The sequence below is a fragment of the Sus scrofa genome, chromosome 5 (assembly GCF_054392235.1).
Source record: "Sus scrofa isolate SSC_HxYL_T2T_F1_AM1 chromosome 5, Sscrofa_HxYL_maternal_Yorkshire_Landrace_v2.0, whole genome shotgun sequence".
NCBI lineage: Eukaryota > Metazoa > Chordata > Mammalia > Artiodactyla > Suidae > Sus > Sus scrofa.
Genome location: NC_139387.1, coordinates 7,641,335 through 7,666,431, shown reverse-complemented (window position 1 = coordinate 7,666,431; position 25,097 = coordinate 7,641,335). Strand labels below are relative to the sequence as shown.

At 43.4% G+C, this 25,097-nt stretch overlaps 1 protein-coding gene, 1 long non-coding RNA gene and 1 pseudogene across 3 annotated transcripts in view; all 3 read right to left on the bottom strand.

The window, feature by feature from the left end:
• Window positions 1–13,779, bottom strand: part of LOC146403107 (uncharacterized) — a 39,014-nt gene extending 25,235 nt beyond the window's left edge. Inside the window, exon 1 of the long non-coding RNA XR_014803006.1 lies at window positions 12,811–13,779. This is a non-coding gene — a long non-coding RNA (uncharacterized LOC146403107). The remainder of the gene's footprint in view (window positions 1–12,810) is intronic.
• Window positions 8,934–9,533, bottom strand: LOC100624537 (large ribosomal subunit protein eL31 pseudogene; annotated as a pseudogene).
• A 418-nt stretch (window positions 13,780–14,197) lies between the features above and the next one.
• The window catches only part of SLC25A17 (solute carrier family 25 member 17), a 47,734-nt gene continuing 36,834 nt past the window's right edge, over window positions 14,198–25,097 (bottom strand). For both annotated transcript variants that reach the window (XM_084955248.1, XM_003126004.5), the window contains 4 exons: window positions 24,130–24,275; window positions 23,947–24,042; window positions 21,202–21,284; window positions 14,198–15,035 (listed from right to left, as the gene is read on the bottom strand). In XM_084955248.1, coding sequence (XP_084811374.1) covers window positions 14,888–15,035; window positions 21,202–21,284; window positions 23,947–24,042; window positions 24,130–24,275 — 473 coding nt within the window. In that variant the 3' untranslated portion in view covers window positions 14,198–14,887. The remainder of the gene's footprint in view (window positions 15,036–21,201; window positions 21,285–23,946; window positions 24,043–24,129; window positions 24,276–25,097) is intronic.

Sequence of the window (25,097 nt, the reverse complement as noted above, 5' to 3'; positions counted from 1 at the left end):
GGATTAAATAAGATAATATATATAATGCACCTAGTACAGCAACTTGCATAATGTAAGTTCTCAATAAATTATTATACTTTAGTATGTGATACTCAACGATCCCAGCCCTCTGCCAGAAGAAATCTAATTTTCAGCCAATCTAAACTCCTCTAACACTTTATATACCTCATTTAACTCTGAATTCCACAGAACTGGTATGAGGATTACATGAAAAAGCATGTAAAGCTCAGCCCCTGGCTGAGTACAATTCTTCTTCCCTATCACACTCAGAATGGAATTTCTTCCGTAGTTTGCCAAAGTAGGGTGAAAAGAGAAAGAAAATGTTCACAAATGTATTCCAAGGTGACAATGAACACGAAGGAATAAATAGGGGGACGTTTTAATTTAATAACTACATGACGTCACACTAGGCATATCTTTTGATCCAATAACTGGATTCCTGGAAATTTCTCTTAAAGAAAAATCAGGAGTTCCTGTCATGGTGCAGTGGTTAACGAATCTGACTAGGAACCATGAGGTTTCGGGTTCGATCCGTGGCCTTGCTCAGTGGGTTAACGATCCGGCGTTGCCGTTGCCGTGAGCTGTGGTGCAGGTTGCAGACGAGGCTCAGATCCAGCATTGCTGTGGCTCTGGCGTAGACCGACAGCTGTAGCTCTGATTGGACCCCTAGCCTGGGAACCTCCATATGCCGAGGGTGCAGCCCTAAAAAAGGAAAAAAAAAAAAAGGTAATCAGAAAATATAAAAAGTATCATATACTAAGGACTTTATCACATTATTTGTAATAGCAAAAAACTAGAAACAACATAAAGGAGCCTAACTATATTCGTATGATGTGATTTTATCTAACAACTTAAATGATGACATATTTATTGACATCAAATTATATTTAAAACGAAAAAGTTACAAAATTTGGCATAGTTTGATCTCCTTTTTTTTTTTTTTTTTTTTTTTTAAGGTTTGCACCCACGGCATATGGAGATTCCCAGGCTAGGGGTCTAATTGGAGCTACAGTAGCCGGCCTATGCCATAGCAATGTGGGATCTGAGCTGCGTCTGCAACCTATACCATGGGTCATGGCAACACTGGATCCTTAACCCACTGAGCAAGGCCAGGGATCGAACTCACAACCTCATGGTTCCTAGGTGGATTCGTTTCTGCTGTGCCACAATGGTAACTCCAAGTTCCACCTCGTTTTAAAAACCCTGTCTGGCACATGCACCCGTATGTTCACTGCAGCTCTATTCACAGTAGCCAAGACATGGAAACAACCCAAATGTCCACTGACAGACCATTGGATTAGGAAGATGCGGTATATATACACAATGGAATACTACTCAGCCATAAAAAAGAATGAAATAATGCCATTTGCAGCAACATGGATGGAACGAGAGACTCTCATACTGAGTGAAGTAAGTAAGAAAGACAAATACCATGTGATATCACTTATATCTGGAATCTAATATACGGCACAAATGAACTTTTCCACAGAAAAGAAAATCATGGACATGGAGAATAGACTTGTGGTTGCCAAGGGGGAAGGGGGATGAGTCGGGAACTTGGGGTTAATAGATACAAACTATTGCCTTTGGACTGGATTAGCAATGAGATCCTGCTGTGTGGCAGTAGGAACTATGTCTAGTTACTTATGATGGAACATGATAATGTGCGAACATAGTATGCGTACACGTATGTGTAACTGGGTCACCATGCTGTACAGTAGAAAAAAAAATTGTATTGGGGAAATAGCTATTAAAAAAAAAAAACACCAAAAAACAAAAAATGAACCCTGTCTGGGAGTTCCCTTCATGGCTCAGTGGCTAACGACCCTGACTAGGATCCCCAAGGATGCAGGTTGGATCCTTGGCCTCGCTCAGCGGCTTAAGCATCCAGTGTTGCTGTGAGCTGTGGTGTGGGCCAGTGGCTGCAGCTCTGATTCCACCCCTAGCCTGGGAACATCCATATGCCACCAGTGTGGCCCTAAAAAGACAGAAAAATAAAAATAAACAAAGTAGGAAATACAGACACCCTCAAGCAGTACAAGCCAGTGAAAGCTAACTGGATAGAATCTCCAGAGGCCTGAATGTTTTTGACTCCTAATTCTTTGTTATGTGACCAGCGCCAGATCTGTGTCTCAATTTCTCCACCTATACAGTATAGGGTAATTAAAATAATTCTCACAATAAAGTAAGAATGAATGCATTAGGGGGAAAAAAAAATCTGCAAATGCCACACCTATAAACTAGTTGCGAATTTAAAGAGAGGACTGGGCAGTTCTCCTGGGTTTGCTCACCCTGCTGCTCTGCACCTGGGCACCTCTTCGCAATAAAGTCTCTTGCTTTGTCAGCACACGTGTCTCCTCAGACAGTTCATTCCTGAGTGTCAGACGAGAGCCCGTTCTCAGGCCGTGGAAGGGGTCCCCCTTCCTGCAACAAGAGGTGACTCTGGAGGGACATCCCAACACCTTAGGGCACCTGAGGACCAGCTCGCCTGCCAACAGACCAGACCCTTTTGTCCCTGGTCTTCTCTTGCCCCACCTGGGTAAGGGACTAGACTTAGCTGACATTTCCCCTTCCCTCTCCCTTTTCTCTTTTCAAACCCCACCTATCAAACCGTCCTTTTTTCCTGTCCTGGACACAGATGCCTGATTGAGGGCCTCAGCCAGTCTGAGGGCTGGAGGCTGATCACCTCTGGTTGGCAGAGAACTTGCATCGGATTCTGCATGTTGTATTCTGTATTCCAGTGGGGCCGAGTTCCTGACACCCTTTCTGAAGCCCAGGGAAAAGTCCCATAACACCTGGGTGTCTGCAGGTGGCGGGAGACATCCATAAGGCCACCCCTTCTGTCCCTCCTTCCTTTCATTCAATCCGGCCTCTTTTCCTCCCTTTGAAACCTTTGAAGACCCAAGATATTTCCTTTGATTCTCTTTCTTAGTTCTCTGTCCTGAAGGTTCTGTGGGTCTGAGGCTTTTCTGGGAGACTAGTCTTGAATTTAAGGGAGTGTCTGATGAAGACGACCAGGCCTGTGTGATGTGTACTTTATGTTCTGTATTGTGATTCGTGATGGCCATTCTGCCTTGTGAAGTAGGAATTCTGGTTCTGTTCCACTGTGGAGCCCTCTTGGGCGAATTCTGTCTGACTGGAAAGAAGCTAATAAGACTAAGAAAAAGATGATACTTTATTGTAACTCTCTATGGCCACAATAGTCTTTAAATCTTTAAGCTCCAGAGAACACTGGTTCAGGTGAGACTTTTTTGAAATTTCCGAAACTGGTTCTTCTGCACATACAGTTAGAAAAAGCAAGCTTGATAAAATATCTCTTCAGAATTCTGACCTTGAGGGAGTAAGTCCTTCTAGGAGAACTTGCTTTTCTCGCCCTGGGCCTTGAGACCTGGGCTCTCAGGATGACTTATCTAGATCATCTCTAATTCCTGGGACTGAAAAATGAGGAAAGAAGGCTTTTTATAGACTAGTGAGTTTTACACTGTAATACTGGATTCATGACTAAGTTTATTTACTTATTTTTAATGATTTTTATTTTTTCCATTATAGTTGGTTTACAGTGTTCTGTCAATTTTCTACTGTACAGCCAAGTGACCCAGTCACACATACATGTACACATTCTTTTATGACTAAGTGGAGAAAACGAAGTTGTGAGATTCTGGTTGTGTGTGTCCATGTGTCTGTGTGTATGATGCGTATGTCCTTACTTTTGGATGGTACTATCAAAATTAATTTGTCAATGAGCTCTAACTAACTGGCTTAAAAAATTAAGGCTTATTTAAGTTCTTAAAAATACAGAAGGTAACTGGCCAGAATTAATTTTATGTTCAAGAGTTCCCATCGTGGCGCAGAGGTTAACGAATCCGACTAGGAACCATGAGGTTGCGGGTTTGGTCCCTGCCCTTGCTCAGTGGGTTAACGATCCGGCGTTGCCATGAGCTGTGGTGTAGGTTGCAGACACGGCTCAGATCCAGCGTTGCTGTGGCTCCAGCGTAGGCTGGTGGCTACAGCTCCGATTCAACCCCTAGCCTGGGAACCTCCATATGCCACGGGAGCAGCCCAAGAAATAGGAAAAAGACACACACAAAAAAAAAAAAAAAAAAAAAATTTATGTTTATGTGAACTGAGAAATACTCCACATTAAATTAATAACTGGTACTAAAGTTTGTTGATCTAGGAGTTCCCGTTGTGACTCAGTGGTAACGAACCTGACTAGTATCCACAAGGATGCAGGTTGGATCCCCGGCCCCACTCAAGGGTTAAGGACCCCATGTTGCCGTGAGCTGTGGCAAACGCCGGTAGCTACAGCTTTGATCCCAGCCCTAGCCTGGGAATTTCCACAGGCAGCAGGTGTGGCCCTAAAAAAATAATAAAAATTAAAAAAAGAGAGAGGACTTCGTCAATTTTTAAATTCCTCTCACCTTAAGCCTTCACTGCTTTTTACAATTTTTAATACATTAAGAAATGCATGTCAAAGTACTTCAGGTTTTAGCCTCAACTAGGCTCTGAACTATTTTCTAAGTAAACGTGTCCATACTGATCAGTATAAAGTGCAGCTCCAGACCTTCAGAGTACCTGCAATTGGGGACAGCATAAACCATCCTTGCTGGCCAGTCTTCATAGATTAGAATTAAACAATTCATGTTCTGTCTGATCTTGAAAGTATGTTTAAAATTAGATTTTCAACTTTACAGAGTACAGGGAATGTACCTTCTTTGTTTAGATCCAAGCCTAACTGTAGACAAAACCATTAAATGGGATAAGGGCCCTGACCACCTCTTCTCCCCTTGCTGCAGGTGCTCAGTGGTCACCCCCACGCCAACATTTGTTCTACTCAGAGATCCTGGTTGGGAAGCTTCTGGATCTAATTCAAACCAATGTACAAATAATAGAGTGTCACCCTCTTTCCACTTTGCAAACACTCTTTTCTCTGTCAAGAAGGTCCTCTATCCAGTGCGTGGTGTTTTCCTAGATCAAACGTTGTTTTTTCTTTTTTTTTTTTCTTTTTGCTTTTTAGGGCTGCAGCCATGGCATATGGAGGTTCCCAGGCTAGGGGCAGAATTAAAGCCGTAGCCACCAGCCTACCCCACAGCAATGCCAGATCCGAGCCGCATCCTCGACCTACACTGAAGTTTGCAGCAAAAGTCATATCCTTTAACTCATTGAGTGAGGCCAGGTGTCAAACCTGCATCCTCATGGATACTAGTCGGGTTCTTAACCCACTGAGCCACAATGGGAACTTCCAATGTTGTCTCCTAATGACACTGACCAGGAGAGCGTTGGACTCAACCTCTCCACGCTCCCAAAGCAACTCCTGGACAATTACATTTATTATCAGAACTCATCAGCAGTAGCATTCCAAGCTGTTCTTCTGTCTGACTCCTGCGGAGAACAACGAGACACGTAAGGGCAGAGACTGAGTTTTATTCATCTGGGAGTTCCCATCGTGGCGCAGTGGTTAACGAATCCGACTAGGAACCATGAGGTTGCAGGTTTGATCCCTGCCCTTGCTCAGTGGGTTAACGATCCGGCGTTGCCATGAGCTGTGGTGTAGGTTGCAGACGCGGCTTGGATCCTGCGTTGCTGTGGCTCTGGCGTAGGCCGGCAGCTACAGCTCCGATTAGACCCCTAGCCTGGGAACCTCCATATGCCGAGGGAGCGGCCCAAGAAATGACAAAAAAAAAAAAGAGTTTTATTCATCTGGATAATCCCAGCAATTGGCATAGTGCTTGGATATGGTAGGTCATCAAAAAAGATTTCTTGAATAAATGAACAGAATGTTATTCCTAGAAGAGGAATCTGCAATTCAAAAAGGTCCTCCTTACAACAGTCACAGAGGAGATGACCCACTTAGCTGGCAATCTACTCTGTCAATAGGTTCTACAGAAACGAAAGCAAAGTAAGAATGAGGCACATATGAAAGAGTAAGTGATACCACCAGGGTGACTCCAATTAAAGCAAAGAAATCGGGAGTTCCCTAGTGGTCTAGAGGTTAGGACTTGGAGCTTTCACCAAGGCAGCCTGGGCTCAAGCCCTGATCTGGGAACTGAGATCATCAAGCCACTGCATGCTATGGTGCGCGTGCACGCACACACACACACACAACCACAAAGAGATAATGGAAAAAAAAAAAAAAAAAAAAAAAAAGAGCTCCCCATTGTGGTACAGCAGAAACAAATCCGGCTAGCATCCATGAGGATTCGGGTTCAGATCCCTGGCCTTGCTCAGTGGGTTAAGGATCTGGTGTTGCTGTGAGCTGTGGTGTAGGCTGCAGACACGGCTCTGATCCCGTGTGGCTGTGGCTGTGGGTCCTCCGATTCGACTCCTAGCCTGGGAACTTCCATATGCCGGAAAAAAAAATGAATCTAAAGATCAAAAGAGCCAAAAGACTAGCAAAATAAAGTATACTTCAAAAAAGTGTGAACTAACTAACCTAAGGAAAACAAAAATGAAAAACTGACAAATCAAGAACCAAGAAAACACCAGAGTACCTGAATTCTAAAAAAACACGTACACTCCTAGTTGACAGATGCACTTGACTGGAGCAAGGTCAGCCCTCTCTTTAGCCAAAAACACTGACACTACAACCGAGTGCCAAGTGTGAACGAGACACTCTGCGACTCGACTCATTTTCTGCCTTGAAAGAACTCGGTATCTAGGGGAAGACAGATCAGTCCATCTACTGCAATTCAAACCTCAGTGGAGGAGATTCAATGACAGACATAGGAACATAATAGTGTAGGAGGACAAAAGAGGAAGCAAAGCTCTAGAAAGGGTTCCAGGACGAGAAGAGTTCACTAAGCATAGCGGGAAGGGTTTCCTGATATCCCAGAAAGTATAAACACAGGCACCGAGGCAAGAAACAGCATGGATTTAAGGATTCACCCTTGGATACAGAGGCCACAAGCTTCCCTTGAACCCTGCAGCATCATACTGGGGTTCAGACAGTTCGTCAGGGAAAGAATTACACATCTTTATTCACATGTACTCTAAGTTGTGAAAGGGAACTTCGTACTGGCTTAGAAGCCTTACTTTGAAGGTCATCTGAGGAATCTAGTATAGCCATGTGGAAGTCCTGGAGTCAGCCTAAATTGTAAATCCTAACCTCTAATCATTAGTGACTCCAAATAATTATTTTTTTTTAATGGTCACACTGTGGTGTATGAAGTTCCCAGGCCAGGGACTGAATCCGAGCTGTATCTGCGACTTATGCCACAGCCACAATACTGGATCCTTAACCCAATGCACCAGGCTGGGAATCAAACCTGTACCTCCACAGCAACCCAAGCCGCTGCAGTCAGATTCTTAGCCCATTGCACCATAGCAGGAACTCCCAATAAGTTATAACTTTTTTTTTTTTTTTTGGTCTTTTTAGGGCTGGACCTGTTCCCAGGCTTGGGGATGACTTGGAGCTGTAGCTGCTGGCCTACACACCAGCCACAGCAATGCCAGATCTAAGCCACATCTGTGACCTACACCACAGGTCACGGCAATGCAGGATCCTTAATCCACTGAGCGAGGCCAGGGATCGAACTTACGTCCTCATGGATGCTAGTCAGATTTGTTCCCACTGAGTCACGACGGGAACTCCCCCGAATAAGTTAAAGACTGAACTAACTTGTTTGTTAATGAGCGTGAACCTCATATATTTAGAGTTATTACAAGGATATCAAGATGTATGTAAATTACCTAACAAATGCTAGAGAGAGTGTGGAGAAAAGGGAACTCTCCCACACTGTTGGTGGGAATGTAAATTGGTACAACCACTATGGAAAACAGTATGGAGGTACCTCAGAAAACTAAGTATAGAACTACAACATGAGACAGTAATCCCACTCCCTGGGCATATATCTGGAAAAAACTTTCATTGAAAAAGATACATACATCCCTATGTTCACTGCAGCACTATTCACCACCAGCCAAGACAGGGAAACAACCTAAACGTCCATCAAGAGATGAATGGATTGATAAGATGTGGTACAGGAGCTCCTGTTATGGCTCAGTGAAAACAAACCCGACTAGTATCCATGACAATGCGAGTTTGATCCCTGACCTCGATGAGTGGGTTAAGGATCTGGCGTTGCCGTGAGCTGTGGTGTAGGTCATAGACGAGGCCTGGATCCTGTGTTGCTGTGGCTGTGGTACAGGCCTGCAGCTATAGCTCCAATTCAATTCCTAGCCTGGGAAAAAAGCTGTAGTACATATACACAACGGCACACTACTCAGCCATAAAAAAGAACAAAATAGTGTCATTTGCAACAACGTGGATAGAACTAGAGATTTCCATACTAAGTGAAGTAAGTAAGAAAGAGAAAAGACAAATACCATATGACATCACATATCTGGAATCTAATACATGGCACAATGAACCTACCTACAGAAAAGAAACAAATTCATGGACATGGACTTGTGGTTGCCAAGGGGGAGGGGAAGGGAGTGGGATGGACTGGGAGTTTGGGGTTACTAGATGCAAACTATTGCATTTGGAGTGGATAAGCAATGAGATGCTGCTGTATACCACAGCCACAGCAACACAGGATCCAGGCCTCGTCTATGACATACACCACAGCTCACGGCAACGCCAGATCCTTAACCCACTCATAGAGGTCAGGGAACTATATCTAGTCACTTGTGATGGAACACGATGGAGGATAATGAGCAAAAAAAGAAGGTATATATAACTGCGTCACTTTGCTGCACAGCAGAAATAGACTGAACACTGTAAATCAACTAAAATAAAAATTATTTTGAAAAGATATACGTAAACTAATTATGTCTGGTGTTAACTACACACTCAATGCACATGAGTTTCATTACCCACTCAGGTGGCTGGTTCTAAGCTGAGTGTCCCCTTCCCTTTCCCTGTCATTGCAGATTGGATCTCATTTGCTGGGTTCCGCAGTTCACTGTGCAGTTTACGCAGCTGTCACACATTTTTTTTTTGCCTCTACAACCAACTTTTATTGGACGATCAGCAGTTAGTTCTCATCCTCATTAACTGTCTGTAGATTTTTGAAAGTGGTGACAGGTACACAGGTGACCAATGGATAGAGCTTGTTTGGCGAGTCTTCATCTTCGTTACGTTTTCTGGACAACGGCGCACAGATTCGGCGTGGGACATTCCTTATTCCTTTGGCCCAGACGGCTTTGTTGAGCCTGGTGTCATTGCGCACATCCGGAGTTCCCATCTCTGTCATGGCGAATTTACGGATTTCTTTGAGTGCCCGAGGGGCACGCTTCTTAGACCCCACGCCGTGGATGCGCTTGTGAATGCTGGTCGTGTGCTCCCTGGTCACCACCTCGTTGATGGCGGACCGGCCCCTCTTCTTCTCGCCACTCTTCTTTGCGGGGAGCCCATTTTCCCCGGCCCTGGTTGGAAAGCTGTCACACGTTTTTTGAGCATGTCTTCTTGAATGCTGTGCTAGGCACTGGTGCCTCGGCCCTCCCTCCCCGTGACCTCATATCCACCTCCCAATTTCCTCTTCACTCTGTCTTCACATAGTACTCTTCTCCCTTTTCTTCTCTTGCTCAGCCCATGGACAAGTTATTTTCTTGTCTATCATGTCCGAATGAACATAATTTCCAGGGGCTACCAGTATACCCCACAAACATTACCACAAACCCAAAGCTCTTCTACAGAGTCATACGCTGTTACATTTAGGGCATATACACATATCCTACAAGTGAGCCTGCGTATATACTTGGTATTCTGGTGACAGTCCGCACTGCCAGGTAAGTAATTGACCTGCCCAAAGGGAGGGCTCTCCATAGATGTGTGGCCTTTGGCACCATGAGGTCACAATTCTTCAGCTTTTTCAGAAAGCCAAGATGAGACACTAAATCAACCAGTGACTGTTCTGTTAGGGAAGCAATTCGTATTTTGCTGATTAACTGTCTGAAGGCCTTAATTTGAATATGGGATAAAACATAAAATTATTGGATTTGGCTTCACTTTTGAGGAGATACGCCAAAAGTGCCCAGAAAAAAAATGTTCACAATTAAAGCAAGTGGAAAGAGGAAATCTTCCTCCAAATAAAACCTGGTTGGTTTTCTTGGTTCAAACAGCATTTATCTGACGTAGGTTTGGTAATAGAATTTTCTTTTTTTTTTTTGGTCTGTACCTGAGGCATATGGAAGTTCCCAGGCTAGGGGTCAAATCAGAGCTGCAGTTGCCAGCCTGCACCACAGCCATGGCAATGCCAGATTGGAGCCACATCTGTTGCCGCTTCCACTGCAGCTCATGGCAACGCCAGATCCTTAACCCACTGAGCGAGGCCAGGGATTGAACCCTCATCCTCATGGATACTAGTCGGATTCTTAACCTGCTGCACCATAACGAGAACTCCTAGTGATAGATTTTTGCTAGACTTACTGTAGCGGTCATTTTGCAATATATATAAATATATTAAATCACTATGTTATATATCTAAAACTAATATAACATTACACATCAATTACATCTCCACAGAAAACTCCAGCATTTATTAGGCACATATATATGTCAGATATGTGCCAGATGCGCGCGCGCGCGCGCACACACACACACACACACACACACACACACACACACATATCCTCATCTGCCCAATAGAAATGATTTCTTCACAAGGCTGTTCTAAAGATTAAGGAAGGAGAAAAGAAAAATTTTAAAAAACTTAAAACAGCCTTGAGAGGCAATCCTTTCTATTGGACAGATAAACACATAAAGACCTAGAAAGGTGAAAAAATTACTTGTCTGTGGCCACAGTGCACTAAGTGATAGAATGAAAATATGAACCCAGGTCTGGCTCAAAATCCAGAGGGCTTTCTATGAACTACAGTTATTTTTATTTTATTTTCATTTTTTTTTTGCCTTTTAGGGCTGCACCCGTGGCATATGGATGTTCCCAGGCTAGGGGTTGAATCGGAGCTACAGCTGCCGGCCTGCACCACAGCCACACCAACGTGGGATCCGAGCCTCATCTGTGACCTACATCACAGCTCACAGGCAATGCCAGGGCCAGGAATCCAACCCGCATTCTCATGGATAGTAGTCGGATTCGTTTCTGCTGTGCCACAATGGGAACTCCTGAACTACAGTTATATCTATTCGGTCCTATCTCTCATCAATTATAATAATACTATAAGAAGAGCTGTCACTAACATTTATCTAGCTCTTCTCATGTGGCAAGCCCTGTGTTAAGCAATTTATGTATATGATCTCATTTAATACTCACAATCACCCTAGGAGGTAGGTTTATCAAGATCTCCATTTCGGGGAGTTCTTGCTGTGGTGCAGTGGGGGTTAAGGCTCCGGCTTTGCTGCAGCTGTTGCATAGGCCCAGACCTCTGGATTGGATGAGTCTATCCTGCCCAAGAACGACCATATACCACGGGGGCGGCCAGAAAAAGAAAAAAAAAAAAAAAAAAAAAAAAAAGACGAAGACCACCTCCATTTCATAGTTGAGGAAACAGAGTTTTACACCAGTCCAGCGACTGCTTCGTTCCGCGGCTCATCAGGAGCAGGAGCAGCGTGGACCCAGAGTCTGTCTAATTCCAGAACCCATTCGCATAATCATTACATGTGATTACGGGAAACTCAGCTCTAGGCCTGGCTCCAATGAGGCAAGTGACTGGATAGTTCTGTCTCAAATTCCTTGTTCATTAAACGGGATATTGTTCCTTGTCCCTACCTATTTCACAGAGATAATGGGATTATCAAATGAGAAAGTATACAGTTTAAGAAGGGAAAGTGCTACATAAATCTAGGCCTGCCACAAATTTCACTCAGATCTTCCTTCTCCCACGATCATAAAGGGATTTAGCTGACATCATTAGCTCTCCAACATCCTCTGAAGTGGGCAGTGAGTATTATCATCTCCACTTATCAAAAAGCTGATGCACAAGGAGATGAGGAAATGTGCTAGCCCGGGGGAGAGCTGGGAGTAAACCCCAAGATTCTAACTCCCACTGCTTATGGTCTTACGGTAAATTCTTTTTTTCTTTTATTTTTTTGCTTTTTAGGGCCCCATCTGTGGCATATGGAGGTTCCCAGGCTAGGGGTCTAATCGGAGCTACAGCTGCTGGCCTATACCACAGCCACAGCAACACGGGATCTGAGCTGTGTCTGCGACCTACACCACAGCTCACAGCCACACCAGATCCTTAGCCCACTGAGCAAGGCCAGGGATCGAACCTGAAACCTCATGGTTCCTAGTCAGATTCATTTCCACTGCACCAGAACAGGAACTCCCTTATGGTAAATTCTACTTCCTCATTTCAAACTTAAAGATAGTGTCCACTTCAAAATACAGATTAAATACGGATTAAACTCAGATTAAACTTTCTACTTCGGTGACATTAACCCTATCTCTAAGGCTCTTAATCCTCATATTCTAGAGAAACTGCATAAAAAATCAAAAAGAAAAAAAAATCCATTTCCATAGTAACCTTCAGCTCCTTAGTTTTCTCAAGTAACTTATTAATTATAACCAAAGGTTACAAAACTGGCTGAGTCATGACCTAGTTTCAACTATGGAGTGAGGCTGTAAGCTGCCATAGGGAATATAAAACCTCAGTATGAAATTGTCCCCTTATAAAATCGGAAAAAAAGAAACATCAAATACATTCTCACATCATAAGCATCTAATATAACTGTAACTTGACTTGGAAATTATTTTACCATCCTAACAACCCGCAATACCCTGAGCTCAAAATGAAAGCTCCAAAGCGAGCAGCATCATTAAAATAACAAAAGCACACACGTGGCACCGTTATGATCCTCCTCCTCCTGTGCTCCCCACCCAAGCCTCGCCACAGATGCACACAAACCTTAACACAAAATAAAAAGTAGCAATGGGGTCAATTCTCCGTCTTCGGTTCTTTCACTTAAATAGCAGAGAGTTCAGTCTAGTTCCCGGATTATTAGTTCTTCTTCATTCTTGTTTTCTAGAACAACACAATGATCTCTCGATTATTACTAGTTTAACAGCCATGTATTCTGAAATCACCGCAGGGATGAGAGGGAGTAGAGATTTCCCCTCTCCAAACTGAACTTACACACTGGAGCCCAGAGACATTTCATTATTACTCGCTCTGATTCTGACTGAATTAGATACAAAAGAAAAAAACGGTCATGTTGTTAGAGGGACAAAAACTAAGTCATAACTGCTGTACAGCACTGGGAACTGTTATCTAGTCACTTACGCTGGAGCATGATAATGTGAGAAAAAGGCATGTATATGTGTGTGTGTGACTGGGTCCCCTTGCTGTACAGTAGAAAATTGACAGAACACTATAAACCAGCTATAATGGAAAAAAATAAAAATCATTAAAAAAACAAAACAAAACCCAAAAGAACTAAGTCATAAGAACCCAAAGAGCTGTTGTTCTACTAACATCAAGAGAGTTGTTTGCTTGAGTGCCTTGAGATGTCTAAATTCATTCCTGGTCATACCGACTTTGTTTTCTTTTTTTAAGGCTGCACCCTTAGCATGTGGAGGTTCCCAGGCTATGGGTCGGGTCGGAACTGTAGCTGCCAGCCTCTACCACAGCCACAGCAACGCCAGATCTGAGCTTGCGACCTACACCATAGCTCACGGCAACGCCAGATCCTTAACCCACTGAGTGAGGCCAGGGATTGAACCTACGTCCTCATGGATGCTAGTCAGATTGTTTCCGCTGTGCCACAGTAGGACTTTTAAGTCCTACTAACTTAACGTGTGCTATATGAGGTGAAAGTAAATGGTAACATGGGACTCCTAGTTTTTTTCCAGAGCTTGTTTGAATTCATCCGTCTATATTTCCTTTGAGAACAATCTTTGTCTTGGTTTCTAGAATTGGAAGCAACTGTATCTTCTGTGGGGCCAGGGGCTCTAAGGTCTCTTAAACTTTACTGTAAGTACAAATTACCTGGGTGTCTTGTTAAAATGCAGAGTGATTCAGAAGGTCTGGGCCACATGGCCAAAGAGCTCCCAGGTGACGTCAATGCTACTGCTTGAGGCACCACACTTTGAGAAGCAGGACACTAAGGAATGTTTCCAAATAGAAATAACCTCAATCAGACGTGTAGTCGCCAAATATACCAAGAGTGTGTCAAAGAAGATAATCCAGAACCTAAACAAGGTATTGCTCCCCCTCCCTTTTCCTTGGTTTTTTTCTACCAGCTGGTTATAAACACAATGTAATACTATAATAAGGGGCAATGTTTAAGAATATCTTTTGTGCTGACAATTTATTGGGACCTATACGGATGAACATAAAACCTCAGGTTTGGTGATGAAAAGGTTGACTCAAAATAGGCATTTTTTAATTACGTCAAATACTGAAGAATAAGGGATGTTTACAAATAGTTTATAAGAGAATCATTTGGGATTAATAATTTTCATTTCCCCCACAAAATAAATAGCTCACATACTAAAGAAGACATCTTTTCTTAAGCCCAGCAAGAATAAAGCCATGCCCATATACCAACATGAAGACATACAAAGTATACGATATAGTAGCAAATTTGTCCTAGAACCTGGGGTGGGGAAGGGTCTAGGGAAAGAGAACAGCTGATACATTTAGGAAACATTTTTACTGGAAAATATTACATGAGAGCAACAGTCTATTCCTCTCCAGAAAATCAATTAAACCGGCATAAACTTTCACTTTTAGGTTCTCAATAATATTTTCTTTTCAGGTGGCCATTGGTCCAATCTCCCCACAAAATTCAAGCACCCATCACAAAAATCAAGTTGGTAATAGCTCACGCTGGCTATACTCCCTGTTTAACCTTAGACACACTTCAAGCCAATGAGGGTGAAGTTCTCAGGGGGAGGAGGGAGTAAGAGGAGAATCGCTTCTCTTCACACAGAAGGGACCCCCCATCCTGAGCATCTCCGAGCTGGGCGGTGGAAGGCATTTCTCAGTGCTTGCTCGCCCTCTTCAGCCCCATGACCATGAAGGTGGTAGCCGTCAGTTTCTCATAAACGAGGAACATGAGAGCAGCAGTGAGGACTGTCTGTAGCAGTTTGGCTTCAAGGCCTTTGTAGAGTCCCATTATTCCAAAACGCCTGCAAGGGAAGAGGAATGAAAAAAACAAAGGGTTTTCTTTATAAAAATCAACTCCTGTAACAAAGAAATACACTATTTTGAAAAGGTTTGTCTTTGGGATCAAAACAAGCAATAGGTTAACAGACTTTTTTTTTTTTTTTTGCTTTTGAGGGACGTACCCACAGCCTATGGAGGTTCCCAGTCTAGGGGTCTAATCTGAGCTACAGCCGCCGGCCTACACCACAGCCGCAACAACGTGGGATCCAAGCCATGTCTGTGAACTACACCACAGCTCATGGCAACGCCAAATCCTTAACCCACTGAGCAAGGCCAGGGATCGAACCCGCAACCTCACAGTTCCTAGTCGGATTGCTTCCACTGCACCATGATGGGAACTCCATAGATATTAACAGACTTCTGCTGTTTAAGTACTTCTAATCTTTAAAGGTATTTGGGGACTGATAAACATTTCGTATTTCTTCATAGTTACCATTACCTGGAGGAATACTGACAATATCCCACAGCTAGGGTATAGATCCTAAAATCCTAAAACCATTTAAATGCCAAAATCTGGGATCTAACAAAGAACTTTTTTTTTTTTTTTTGGTCTTTTTTGGGCCACACCCACGATATATGGAGGTTCCCAGGTTAGGGGTGGAATTGGAGCTGTAGCTGCTGGCCTACGCCACAGCTACAACAATATCAGATCTGAGCTGCATCTGGAACCTACACCACAGCTCATGGCAATGCTGGATCCTTAATCCTGAGCGAGGCCAGGGATTGAACCTGCGTCCTACTAGTCAGATTTGCTTCTGCTGAGCCATAACAGGAACTCCTAACAAAGAACTTTTAGATCTTGACTTCAAGGTTCTTCCAACTCAATTACTTCAACCTAACAGCCCTAAATGATAGGAGAGCTGCCAACTGATTTAGATTGTTTTAGTCTCAACAGAACTAAAGAAAGTAATAGAAATGAAAAGCTCTCCAATTCTGAGTCTTCCCACATTTGATCTTCTAACCTGGTGGTTCTCAAATTTAGTGTACATCAGAATTACCTGAAAGCCTTAGTGACCCACAGATTGCGAGGTCCCAGATACAGAGTTTCTGATTCATTAAGTCTGGGATGAGACTCAAGAATCCGCATTTCTAACAAGCTCCCAGTGATGAAGATGAGGAGGCTGACCTGGAAACCAGCCCTTTAGAAACACTGCTCTAACCACAGAGAAGGATGCTTCAGCTAGAACCAGGAGTTCTGAGTAAGTGGTATTGCCAAAGCTACTTGCTGAGAGTGAATGAATCTTTATTTATTTATTTTTGCCACAGCATGCAGCGGCTTGACGTGGATCTCAGTTACCAGGCCAGAGCTTGAACCCAGGCCACAGTAATGAAATTGCCAAATCCTAGCCACGAATTAATCTCCCGAATTAATTTCGTGCTAATTCATCAGCAACTCTAGGGCTATTCAAAACACGCAGACTGAGATTTTAAAGCTATAATCAAATGTTCCATTCAGATGCTATTATTTTATATATTTGCTCTGTGTGAAACCTATTATTTGGAGCAAATCATGTGGTAAGTCTTGACCCATGAATCTCTAGTTCATTGACTAACTTAAATTATGTTCCTCCAAGGAATCCGAAAAGTCTACCTCAGTTATCTCTCAAGGTGAGGTCTTCTGTGAGTTAATAGAAAAAAAATATATAGCAGTCTCTGTCCTTAGTTCCTGGCACAGAGCTCCTAAAACCCTTGTAATTTCCTAAGTGATAAGAGCACTAGGAGCATTTCTTCATTTCATATTTGGTCTTTGATCCTAGTTCCTGACAAAGAGTTCCTAAGTCCCTCAATTTCCTGGGTGATAGCAGTGTCTTTTGTTCTAAAGAGGTGACTCTTGGTGGGGTGCTGGATGGGGCTGATAACCAGAAAGACCCCGCCTGATTAGTAGCTTGGAATTTTCAGCCCCACCCACTATTCTCCAGAGAGGGGAGGGGCTGGAAAGGGAGTTAATGATGGATCATGCCTATGCTATGAAGGCGCCATAAAAATCCCCAAAGGAGGAGGTTCAGAGAGTTTCCACGTTGGTGATGCACCCCAACTCCACGGGGATAGCAGCTCCTATTCTTGGGGCCCTCCCAGATCTCATTATCTGGCTATTCATCTGTATGCTTTATCACACCCTTTAACAAACTGGTAAATGCAGTGTTTCCTGAGTTCTGTGAGCTGCTCTAGCAAACAACCAAATCCAAGGGAGGAAGGAGGTCACTGCAACCTCCGATTTGTTGCCAAGTAACTTGGGAGGCTACTTCTTGTGGTTTTCATCTGAAATGGGGGTCAGTATCATGGGACCGAGCCTTCACCAACCTGTGGGATCTAATGCTATCTTCAAGTAGATGGTGACAGAATTGAGTTAAATCACAGGACACCCAGCTGGTGTCACACAGAACTGCTTGGTGTGGGAAGCCTCCCTCACATTTGGTGACCAGAAATGCAAAGTGAAATTTTCTGTGTGAGCAGTAAAGGAAATATATACAGTAGCATAGATTTTCTTTACACCTACTCCCATCGGAATCACCAGGGGCTGTTTAGAAATGAGGATTGCCAGGCCCAGGCCCCACCCCAGAGGGAAAGTGTATTTATTTATTTATTTTGGCCACCCTGAAGCATGTGGAGTTCCTGGGCTAGGGATCAGATTCTAGGCACAGTTGTGACCTACAGGGCAGCTACTGGGACTGAACTTGTATCTCAGTGCTGCAGAGATGCGGCTAATCCCATTGTACCTGACGAGAACTCCATGAATCTGTATTTTAACACGCACTTCAAGTGTTGTTCTTTTTTTTTTTCTTTTTTTTGGCCGCACCTGCAGCATGCAAAGTTCCTGGGTCAGGGTTGAACCCTTGCCACAGTAGTAACCAGAGCCACAGCCATGACAATGCTGGATCCTTAACCCACTGAGCCACTAGGCAACTCTGCACTTCAAATGTTCTTAATCAATCAAAAGTTTGGAGAGGCCTGGAATGATATACCACACTGTCCAATATGGTAGCTTCTAGCCACACTGACAAATTTAAATAATTAAAAATTAAGGTTCTGTACTGGCCGTATTTCAAGTGCTTAATAGCCACATGTGGTTAGTGGCAATCCTACTGAACAGCACAGGTTTTTCCATCATTGTAGAACATGGACCAATGAAAGCTCTTCATTCGTTCAGTAATAAGTTCCTGAGTGCTTATTGAGCATGAGTTTGAACGCCTGGCTCTGCCTCCATCTGACTGGACTGGCATTGGGCAAGTCACTTGCTTTCTCTAAATCTGTTTCCTGATCTGCAAAAATGGGAATACAGTCACCCTTCCACATTCACTTTTTTTGTCTTTTTAGGGCTGCACCCGAGGCATGTGGAAGTTCCCAGGCTAGGGGTCGAATTGGAGCTGCAGCTGCCAGCCTTTGCCACAGCTACAGCAACCCCATATCCAAGGCTTGTCTGCAACCTATACCACAGCTCACAGCAATACCAGATCCTTAACCCACTGAGCAAGACCAGGGATCGAACCCACGTCCTTATGGTTACTAGTTGGGTTCATTACCTGAGGCATGACAGGAACTCCTTAACTTTCTTAATTACATCTTTCTTAACTCTCCTAATGCTGACAGAAATGGAAATTGGTATCACTTTTTTTGGTCCATATGGCAATACCTATTAAAATTTTGTATATTCAAATTTCTTAACCAAATCATTGTACCTCAAGGAATTTTCTCTACAATTATAATAATTCAGCTGTACAAAGCTAAATTTATGGACTATTCATTTGTCAATGCTTGTAGAGGCAAAAACCTAGAAATGAACTAAATATTCATCACAACTGTACTGGTCAATAAATTATGGCATATTATGTAACAAAAGACAAGCTACTCATTTTAAAAAATTAGATAGATCCATAGCTATTGATGTGAAAGATTGTGTGTGCCATTCAGTTTACAAAAAGGCAAACTGCAAAACAGTACTACCATATGACCCCACTTATATAAAAATGAATATCCAAAATATATATTTTATACATTAATTATTCTGGTAATATATAATACTTTTTCTTAACAGTGACTACCTCTTGGAAAAGAGATAGGAAGAGAGAAAACAGAGTAGTACGCACATATTTTTAGCTTTACTGAAGTTTAAATTAGATAGAGTTCAGTTTGATGGGCTCAGTTTGATGAGCTCCGACTGATGGGTACACCCAGGAAACCAGCACCTCATTCAAGGGCAGTGAAATTTCCATCACCCCCAAAAGCATCCCCACATCCCTGTGCAATTACTCCTTCCCTCCACCTACTCTGACCCCAGGCAACCACTGATTTGTTTTCTGTCACTGTAGGTTATCTGCATTTTCCAAGTTTTATATAAATGGAATCATGAATTCTTTTTTGTCCGACTTTTCACTCAGCATGATATTTTGAGATCCATCCGCGTTGGTGCGTGTACCAATAATTCTTTCTTTTTCATTTCTGAGTAGTATTCCACCATACAGATACACTGCAACTTGTATCTACTCATGTGATGTTGGACATTTGGGATGTTTCCAGTTTTCAACTCTTACAAACAAAGCTGCTATTAACACTTACGTATAGGTCTTTGTGCGGACCTATTTTGTTTCTCTTGGGTAAATACTTCGAATGGAAATGGTTGGGTCTATAGTAGATGTATGTTTAATTTTTTAAGAATATGCCAAACTGCTTTCCAAAGTGGTTGTGCCATTCCAAATTCCCACCAGCATAGGCAAGTTCTAATTGTTTCATATTCTTGCCAACATTGGTATGGTGAGCATTTATTTTGACTTCATACTATTTCTTTATATTTTATTTTATTTTTTATCCCAAACACATTCTATGTTCATAATAAATTTATTTTCAAAATATCTGACATCTAGGAACAGTAATAGGGTTATAGCAGCTTTTGCCTCAAAGGTGCCCTGACTAATCTGACTTCCCTAAGGGTCTTTCTTTTCTTTTTTCTTTTCTTCCTCTCTCTCTCTCTCTCTCTTTCTCTCTCTCTCTCTCCCTTCCTTCCCTTCCTTTCTGTCTTTTTAGGGCCACACCCGCAGCTTATGGAGGCTCCCAGGCTATGGGCTAAATCGGAGCTAGAGCTGCTGGCCTACACCACAACCACAGCAACGCCAGATCTGAGCTGCATCTGCAAAATACACTACAGCTCATGGCAACACTGGATCCTTAACCCACGGAGCGATCAAACCCGCGTCCTCATGGATACTAGTTGGGTTCGTTACCTCGGAGCCACAATGGGAACTCCTGGTCAGCTGCTTTAAATGAGGTGGGGGATGACAACGGTACCTGTCGTGCAGGGCTACTGTTAGGATGAAGCGGCATTAACCACGGAGAGCATCTGGTCAGTGTCTGCCACAGAGCAAATACTCAGAGGTGTGAGCTCCTCTCGTCCTCATCGCCGCTGTTGCCTTCGGGAGGATGATCACTGTGAAACCCCCTCCTTCCTCCTCCTTTCCTGCTGTGACTAGTACTCTCTAACAGCTGCCTGTTTCTGCCTTCCAGAGGTCACAGGCAAGTTCCACTAATGATGGCCTCTGCGTTACATTACAAGAGAGGTCTCTTTCTCTTTTCAATTATATGTTTCAGGGGTACGGCACTATAAACTGGCATCTGCATACGTGACACAGCGACCACCAGAAGTCCAGCAGCCAGCATTACTGCCACATAGCGGACTCCTTTCACCCATTTTGGCCACCCTCGAACCCTCTTCCTTTCGGGTAAAACCACTCACCTGTTTCCTGCCTCAATGCGTTTGCTTGTTTGTAGATGCCACAGATGAGTGACGTCACATGGTATTTGTCTTTCTCTGCCTGAGTTCCTTCACTTAACAAAAAACCTGTAAGGTCTATCCCTGTTGTTGCAAATAGCAGGATTTCAGAGGAGGGCTCACTTTTTAAAGGAGTCCTGGATATTTGTCACCAACACACAATAAGGACCTGAAAACAGCCATAATTCCCTGAAATGCTTTCGCACGTCACTAAGCCCCTCAAGTGAGAAACGTCTGGGCATGGCAGCCAAGAGAGAGGTTTCTAGGCTGGCACTGCCAAGGCAGAAGTGCAAGATAAGCAAATCCACTTCCCGGCAGAGACGGTGGTGACAAGGGAGGACAGAATGTGGAACATCTCCAAAGCTCACCTCACTCGTTGGTGCAGAAGATAGAGAACGTTCCGAAGACTCCCCAGTGTTCTGTTTTCTGGGTTTAGTCTGTGACGTCCAAACTGGGGAGGAAGGAAAAAAGGTAATTACTGTTTGCTACTGCTTTCTTTTCTTTCTTTCTTTCTTTCTTTTTTTTTTTTTGGTCTTTTTTTTTAGGGCCACACCCACAGCATATAGAAATTCCCAGGCCAGGGATCGAATTACAGCTGCTGCCGCCAGCCTACACCACATCCTTAACCCACTGATCGAGGCCAGGGATCGAACCGAGTCCTCATGGATACTAGTCAGGTTCATTACGACTGAGCCACAACGGGAACTCCTGTTACTGCTTTATCTTAATTTCCACTTGCAGAGGAAATTATGTTGGAGTAACATCTTTTTTTTGTCTTTTTAGGGCCGCACCTGTGGCATATGGAGGTTCCCAGGCTAGGGGTCCAATCGGAGCTGTAGCTGCCAACCTAAGCCACAGTCAGACCAACACAGGATCTGAGCCGCATCTGTGATCTACACCACAGCTCAAGGCAACACCAGATCCTTAACCCGTTGAGCGAGGCTAGGGATCAAACCTATAACTTCATGGTTCCCAGTCAGATTCGTTTCCTCTGTGCCACAACGGGAACTCCTGGAATAACATCTTATAGCATACCGTAATAAAAATACCCAATTAGTATGGAGATTTCATTAATCCTCTATTTTTCAATGAAATAAATGACATAGTTCGATGAAATAAGTGAAAATAAGAAAATTTTTTTTTTCAGGTCATTCCCTTGGTGGAACAGTAGGTTAAAGATCTGGCATTGTCAGTGCTGGGGCTTGGGTTCAATCTTCTGCATGCCAAGGGCCTGGCAAAATTAAAAAAAAAAAACTTCTGCATGCCAAGGGCCTGGCAAAATTAAAAAAAAAAAAAAAAAGAAAGAAAATTTTTTTCAATAAAACAAAGAAATATTTTTTTCAATGAAGCAAGCATGAGAATTTTCATTTTATAGAGAATCATGGGGAAAATTCTACCTCAAAAGAAAAGGCATGCCCACATTGAATATTTAGATATTGATGATATGGCTTCCAGTCCTTTAAGAAGATATGACTGGGAGTTCCTGTCATGTCTCAGCAGTAATGAACACGACTAGTATCCATGACGACTCGGGTTTGATCCCTGGCCCCACTCGGTGGGTTAAGGATCCAGCGTCGCCATACGCCCTGGTGTAGGTCGAAGAGGAGACTCAGATCTTGTGCTGCTGTGGCTATAGTGCAGGCCAAAAGCTATAGCTCCAATTTGACCGCTAGCCTGGGAACTTCCATACACCATGGGTGAAGCTCTAAAAAAAGCAAAAAGCAAAAAAAAAAAAAAAAAAAAAAGTAAAAGATTTACGAACCCCTGGGCACACTAGGTTCCCTCTACCTGGAATGCTCTTTCCTCTGCTCTCTGCATGGCTGTACCTTTCCTTTCAAGTCTTGATTCACTTATGGCTCCTCAGAGGAGCCCATCCCCAGTTAGGCCATCTAAGAAGTCCCCCACCATGCCCCTCACCACTAAACTGTAGATGCTGTTCACTTCCTTTATAGCTCTTTCCTCAGTTTGCAACCACTCATGTACTGTGTTCATTCACCTGTTCATTCTCTCCTCCGTTAACCAACCTCCATAAGGGCAGGACCTATGATTCTTTTTCTTTTTTTTTTTTTTTTTTAAGGCCGCTCTCAAGGCATATGGAGGTTCCCAGGCTAGGGATCAAATTGGAGCTACAGCTGCCAGCCACCGCCACCGCCACAGCCACAGCAATGCCGGATCCGAGCCATGTCTGTGACCTACACCACAGCTCACAGCAACGCCGGATCCTTAACCCACTGAGCGAGGCCAGGGATCAAACCGCAACCTCATGGTTCCTAGTCAGATTCGTTTCTGATGCGCCATGATGGGAACTCCACCAGGACCTATGATTCTCTTATTCAACATGTTCACCCAGCTCCTTACACAGAGTGGGTGCTTAAGAAAAATATCTCAATGAATAAATAACTGAATGAATGAAAGACTAGAAATGTGAAAGTTCTTTAGAAAAACTAAATCATGAATTCCTCCTGAATGAACCAAAGGAATCAGCCTCTGATTTTATAAAGGATACTCTACCCTGGGCACCAAGCAAATCAACTTGAATGAGAAGGAAGCAAACTTCTATTTTCTGAGGTCCTTAAAGAACCTTCCTCAATATTTGGGATTTCTAAGATACCATGTTACCTAAGAAATTGCAAAAGTAAACTTCATTCCAAACCAAAGAGGAAAACAACTGATAACCAGAATGGTTAGCAAAATATCAAACAATGAAAAAAAACGGATGAGGAATGTTTTGGTCAATGAGGTGACTACTTCACTGCTTTAATAACATTGCTTTAAAGAGAAAAACCATGCATTTTAGAATGTTGTTTGGCTGGGAGTTCCTGTTGTGGCTCAGCAGTAACAAACCCAGGTAGTATCCATGATCCATGAGAAGGTGGGTTTGATCCCTGGCCTTGCTCAGTGGGTTAAGTATCTGGTGTTGCGGTGAGCTATGGTGTAGGTCACAGACGAGGTTCGGATCCTGCTGTGGCTGTGGTGTAGGCCAGTGGCTGCAGCTCCAATTTAATTCCTAGCTTGGGAATTTCCATATGCCTCACATGCGGCCCTACAACAAGCAAAAAAAAAAAAAAAAGAATGTTGGTTTAACTAAATGCAGGGAGAACCCCAGCACTCACCCTCAGAATTGACTGTACTGTCTGCATGGGATAGGTGACCGTGGTGGCAATGGCTTTGGCTATCGCACCAATGACGAACACATCCAAAGAGGAAAGCTGGAAGCAAAGAAAGAACGAACTTCATCAACTGAACCAGCAAGAAGGTGTCAGGGATTATGTGCTGCTTTCAAAGTCAGGGATTACCTTCATTCGTTTCTTTAAAAGCTGCCGTTTTAAACCTTCATAGAACATGAATTGGATGGCAGGATTGAAGACCAACAGCAACGAGGGAAACGTGCCGTTCCATAAAGCCGAGATCCCTTCATCACGAATGATCTGGTGAAAAGCATCTAAGCAAGAAACCAAGGACCTTTGATAACAAGCCCTAACTAGAGAAGACAATGTACCCAGAACACAAACCATACTGACTCTATCAAGACTTCCTTCTTCTTCTTTTTTTTTTTTTTTGGCTTTTCTAGGGCCACACCCATGACATATGGAGGTTCCCAGGCTAGGGATCTATCAGAGCTGTAGCCGCTGGCCTACACCACAGTCACAGCAACGCCGGATCCTTAACCCACTGAGCAAGGCCAGGGATTGAACCCCCAACCTCACGGTTCCTAGTCGGATTTGTTAACCACTGAGCCATGACGGGAACTCCAAGACTTCCTTCTTGCAATGACATTTCAGGGGCAAGTTAATCAGTGAACCGCTTTTGGATAATGATTACATATTGACAGTCACCAAGTTACTGAGAGACCAACTTCAATCTTGGCAACTCCTCTTCCTAAAAATCTGGGGTTAGCATGTCAAATTTTCCTAAGTAATTATCACCACCACAGGAAATTACACAGTATTACACAGAACTGTAACAACATAACCCATGTGGTTCACAGCAAAGGCCAATACAGAAAACGATGAGCTAGTTCTCTGGAGTCCATTTTATGAGAAGACTGCCTTATAAGAAAACCACTATTCTCACTGACGTTGGAAACATGGGAAGGGAGAACCTGGCCATGTGATACTATGAAAAAGCAGAAGCTCAAAGACATCAGACACTAATCTGTTATCTTTACCTAAAGACAACACATGGAGTTCTCTTCCGTGGCTCAGCGCTTAATGAACCCAACAAGGATCCATGAGGATACGGGTTTGATCCCTGGCCCTGCTCA